This window comes from Phalaenopsis equestris, unplaced genomic scaffold (genome assembly GCF_001263595.1).
Source record: "Phalaenopsis equestris unplaced genomic scaffold, ASM126359v1 Scaffold233518, whole genome shotgun sequence".
Lineage (NCBI taxonomy): Eukaryota > Viridiplantae > Streptophyta > Magnoliopsida > Asparagales > Orchidaceae > Phalaenopsis > Phalaenopsis equestris.
The window spans coordinates 13,783-19,183 of NW_018251462.1; the positions used below are offsets into that span (position 1 = coordinate 13,783).

Sequence of the window (5,401 nt, forward strand, 5' to 3'; positions counted from 1 at the left end):
CGGGGGGCCGGAGAGAGTCGGGGAGTGACGGAGGAGAAGACGGCGGCCATGGGAGGAGGATGTGGTGCGCGAACGGGATAAGCTTCTCCGCTTCCTTCAATTGAAATTCGATTCGATGAGGATAATAATTAAATTTTCGTAAAGAATAAAGTAATGCTTTTTATCAAATATTTAAGCGATTTTAGTTTTGTAATGATATTGAGAAAAAAAATCCCAAACAAAAAAAATATATATATATGTTTTTTAAGAAGTAGAAATTCTCAATCATTAAAATAATTCTATGGACGACAAATCACAAAGACATCCTATGGACGGCGAAGGATGTGACGTGGCCCCGCAGGGCCTACCAAGGGCGACCCCAATTCGCATGCTAACTGGGCCGTCCTTCGTACCTCGGATACAGGGCGCCTCAGATGAATATGAGGAAGATCTTCCTTGAAGGATCCAACCTATCAGACCAACTAGGACGAGCCCACTACTTCCCAACCTAGATAGATCGAGAAAAAGAAATGAGCCGTCAATTCCAAGGTGGTTAATGTGGAACTTCAGTAAGTAGCCGCCCCTTATGGCCATTCGATCACATAACTGTTCAACTTAAATGATAGTATGGCCTTGCAACTGCTCGGTTTGAGGGCCGCTCGGACCAAAAACCGTCCAGCCTCGCAATCGCCTCACTTGAGTGCCGCTCGAACCATTCGTAGTCTGGTCTTATAGCAGCTCGACTTCAAATGATTGCTCGGCCCATATAGTCGCCCGGCTTAAGGACCGTCGGCCTTGTAGCCGCCCGGCTTAACGGCCTCCCAGCCTAACGACGCCAGACAACATCTATAGGCCCCACGGGTCGAATTCATGTACAAAATGAAATATCCCTTCAATACCTAGTACTTTAGGGGCACGTCATGTAATTGTGCAATGACTCATTCCTATAAATATATGGTCTATTTCATGAATAAAATTTGCACAAATTGACTATTCATTAATGTGCTATTGCTCTCCCCTCTCTCTCTCGCCCGTCCCTAAGCATTACTCCTTAGGCATTCGGAAGAATTTGGGTCAGAATGACCCCGTACTTGGTCAGCACGCTCCTAAGCTTCGGCCATAGAGCCAACAAGAGGCCATACCTATACTGATTCTGGTAGAACACCAGATCAAGACTAACGTCGTATGTCGGGTGCCACGTGGCTAGCTTCTTGTGAAGAGTAATCTTGGTACCCGATAAGTAACAATCTTGCAGGCTCTTCACCTCCCGATCCGTCAGAAGGAAGGAATCGGCCGCCTGCATTGTGGCAAAGAGAACCAGAGAACATTTCGGGGCCATTGCAGTTCGACGAAAAGAATGAATTATAAAGAAGGAGAAGAGACCAAAAAACTTAGAGAATAGAGTGCACCAATTGTCATTTCAAATTCCTCCCAAAATATTATTTTATTACAAATAACATTCTTAAAAGTTTCAGATGAAGTGTTTAGTAAAGGGATCCTCCGTGGCTTCATACGGGGCATATCCCTTCTCAAGCAACCTTTGGAGAACCATCTCTCTACCTATCCTGATCCGCTCCATCTGACTGGCCTCGTTATGGAATCAACTTAGGACTGTTGAATCGCGGATGGATATCATCTCGACAAAGACGTTGTTCTGGGAACCTTGGAGCAACACAACTTCCCCATCCGATTGGGCGACAACAACCGACTGATGTTGAAGGGTGACCTCCAGACGCTTATAAGAAGTCATTAACCCTGACACTCCATCGACCCAGGGGGGAGTCTTGGTGAACGGTTTGTTTCTGGGATCATCCAACCTCGTCAATAAACATGAAAGGAGGGGTGATCACATCAAGAGGCCCAGTGGCAATGACAGGGATCGAGTCAATCACATCTCTCGAGTGTCCGCCACCTTTGTCATCCTTCGTCATAATCAACATCTCTACATTTGAAAGGAATATCAAGTAATTATGCCACCCATGAGCCTCTCTAGCTCTGATCTAGTCTTGTGAAGACCTTCCTCTCTCGATAGGGGGCCTCCTCTTCTTTAAGGCCTAGCTGCTTGCTCTCGAACTAATGCAATCGCCATCCGCTGCCTCCGTTCTCTAGCTACTGCGATCGACAACCGCCCCCTCCTTGGACAGGGCAGACGGGTCCCACACAACCGTATCGTCACTCGGGCTAGGACCTACGGGTGTCCGAAGAAACCTCTTCGGTGACCACTCTTCGGGTCTCTAGGAAGAAGCTACCAGATCGGCCAAATTAGGACCGATTGTCTCACTCGTTTCTCCTTTCTAATCACTTTCTTTTTTAGACCAGATGCCTGAGCAAGGGGAATATCTTGCCAGGTCAATAGGCTCAGTCAGACCATCTTTTTGCTCATACCGCCCGACATGATGCCTACTCAGCGGTCCAAAAAAATCGACAACAGATGAATAGCCCAATTTCTGGCCTTATTTATAAGACACGCAGGACACATAAATAAAGGGAGAATTGATTATTAAATTCTTCTTTTTAGTTGTCGTAACACAATTAACTAATAATTTCCCTATCCTTATCGCAACCAACATCATAAAGGAACATGAAAAATTGGGGAACTCATATGTATACATCAAAACTACCCGCACAAATCTCAAAGATAACGAACCGTATACACTAAAACTACTCGCACAAATCTCAAAGATAACGAACAACTGAGAATATGAAGCATCCCTTCAAGGTAAGTGATCAACCGACAATTCAACGCCAAGCATTAGAAATCGCGTCTCTAAAACTGGGATAGCTCAAGGCTCTGGAAATGATTCCTCACTTGATAGCGAAAAGATTCGCAGAGGGTGAGGCGCGAATTATCTCGACAGCGAGTCTCGTTAGATAGCCCGCATAGACACCAACAAGATCCGCCCAGAACCATGCGAGAGGGGAGATCCGACCGAGGCAATGAACTGGCAGACAAACGAGACACAAGTCCTGTAAGACATGAGACAACAAGTGAACCACGACTCACCTAACAAAATAAATTGACCCATCAGTCGACCAATTGGGCGAAACAACATGTATTGTAGAGCATATAGGCCAGACCTCTTAACAAAAAGAACGACGGTATTCAGACCAACCTAGGCGGATTTCAGAAGAGCAACTTATACGATCGATCACCCGTTGGCCGATAACATTCACTTGAACTCACAAGTTATTGTAAACCATTATTCTTTGTCTGATTTTTTTCCTGAGAAAATTGTCGTGTGCTCTTACTCTCGCCTCTTTCAATTCCTACTCTCAGAGTGTACTCACAAAAAGACAAGTTAGGATTCAACATATATACATATACAGATACATACATACATACATATATATAGATACATACATATATGTGTGTATACATACATACATATATGTGTGTATACATACATACATATATGTGTGTATACATACATACATATATGTATGTATACATACATACATATCTATGTATATGTATGTATACATACATACATATATGTATGTATCCATACATACATATCTGTATGCATACATACATACATCTCTGTATGCATACATACATACATATCTGTATGCATACATACATACATACATATCTATATGTATACATACATACATACATATGTATATATATACATACATACATATGTATATACATACATACATACATATACATATACACATACATACATACATGTATATACATACATGTATATACATACATACATACATACACATATATACATACATACATACATGTATATATATACATACATACATACATGTATATATATACATACATACATACATGTATATATATACATACATACATACATGTATATATATACATACATACATACATGTATATATATACATACATACATACATGTATATATATACATACATACATACATGTATATATAAATTTTATCCGAAACACAAGATTTTCTTAATATTTTACTTGCTGATTAAATATAAGATTTTTCGGTTAAAAATAGTTTGTAAAAGAATTTCCTTACAAGATCAACTAAAACTGTATATTCTTTTTCCTTGCAAATTAAAAAAAAAAATTAATTTTTACAAAATAAATAAATTTATTAAAAAAAAATTTTTGAGAAATAAAAGTAAAATTTTTAAAATTTTTAATGAGAAAAAAAAACAAAATATTATATTTGAAATTATTTTAGAGATCAATATTATTGCTATTGTTGAATTATATCAAAATGAGAGACTAAAAGTCTGTTTGGGGCAGGCGCATTTGTTTGAAGAAGAAGCTATGAAGTTATTGAAGAAGTTGTTGTACAAAAGACTGTGGTGGCTATTGCCAAATTTTATTTATTTTTTTTAAAGTCAGACGCAGTTTTCTGGCCGCCAGCACAGGTACCCAAGTTTGGTGGGAAAACGCAGCTTTCAGCTGCACCTTTTTGAGAACGCAGACAAAACACTGTTTTGCCAAATAGAAAAAACTACGATGCGGCACCACACCACCATCGCAACACAGCCCCAAACATATCCTAAAAAGAGATGCACACCACATTTGGTTACCATGAATTTATATGAAATAGGCAATTAAAAGTTCATCTCAAAATTAATCAAATGATTTTGAGACTGGTTCCGATTAAAAAATTTAAGCTATTTTAATCATAGATGCACACCACATTTGCAAGACTTTAAACCAATGATTTATTTGTTCAAAGTCTAAACTCGACTTGAAATTGGCATTTCTTCTCACTTGATCTCGAATCTTTAGAAAAAGGTGGTTAGTAGGTCCCAATTTCTATAGTTGTTAGTCAACTTAATTATGAAAATTATAGAGCCTCTCTCTGCCTTGAAGAACCTCATGAGAACCTCCAATGCTCGATAGAATTCACACGAGTTCATCCGACTAGATCCGCTAAACTTGAATCCTTAAACGAGCTACTCCAACCGAGTCCGCTCACTTTTTATGAGTTCTTCCTCCATGCTTGTTTGTATTAATGGAGTCATCCAACTAAGCTCGTCGATATTGGCTGATGCATCGAGTTTGAAGAACAGTTTTTTGAGGCAGAAGGAAGATAACTTCAGTTCATCATCAAATATATATGAATTGGTCGGAAACAAAGAAGATTAATGTTGATTATGATTGTGATTGTTGGCCGTAATAAGATTATTTATTAGAGTTGGTGTGGGGTTTTTCCTCAATTTATGTACCAACTACATTTGGGCCGTTTCATATCTGCATCAACCAGCATTGATGAAGACTACTATTAAACTCCTAAGAAATAAGAAGACATTTTTATTTGAAAAATGTACGATTGAGTCATTTTGGTAAAGTGGACTCAAATTATTTTTATGAGTAGTTTTATTGGCAGAGTAAACCATTTTCATATTTGAAATTTACATGAATTTGTTTAGTCATCTTGTTAAGAGAGATGAACTTACATAG

At 39.0% G+C, this 5,401-nt stretch overlaps 1 protein-coding gene across 1 annotated transcript in view; it reads right to left on the reverse strand.

Moving 5' to 3' along the window:
• Window positions 1-1,318, reverse strand: part of LOC110038686 (pentatricopeptide repeat-containing protein At4g19191, mitochondrial-like) — a gene marked incomplete at its 3' end in the record, with an annotated part of 2,569 nt that extends 1,251 nt beyond the window's left edge. Inside the window, exon 1 of the mRNA XM_020743581.1 lies at window positions 1,071-1,318. Within this exon, the coding sequence (XP_020599240.1) occupies window positions 1,071-1,318 (248 nt within the window). The remainder of the gene's footprint in view (window positions 1-1,070) is intronic.
• Between the last annotated feature and the right edge of the window lie 4,083 nt (window positions 1,319-5,401).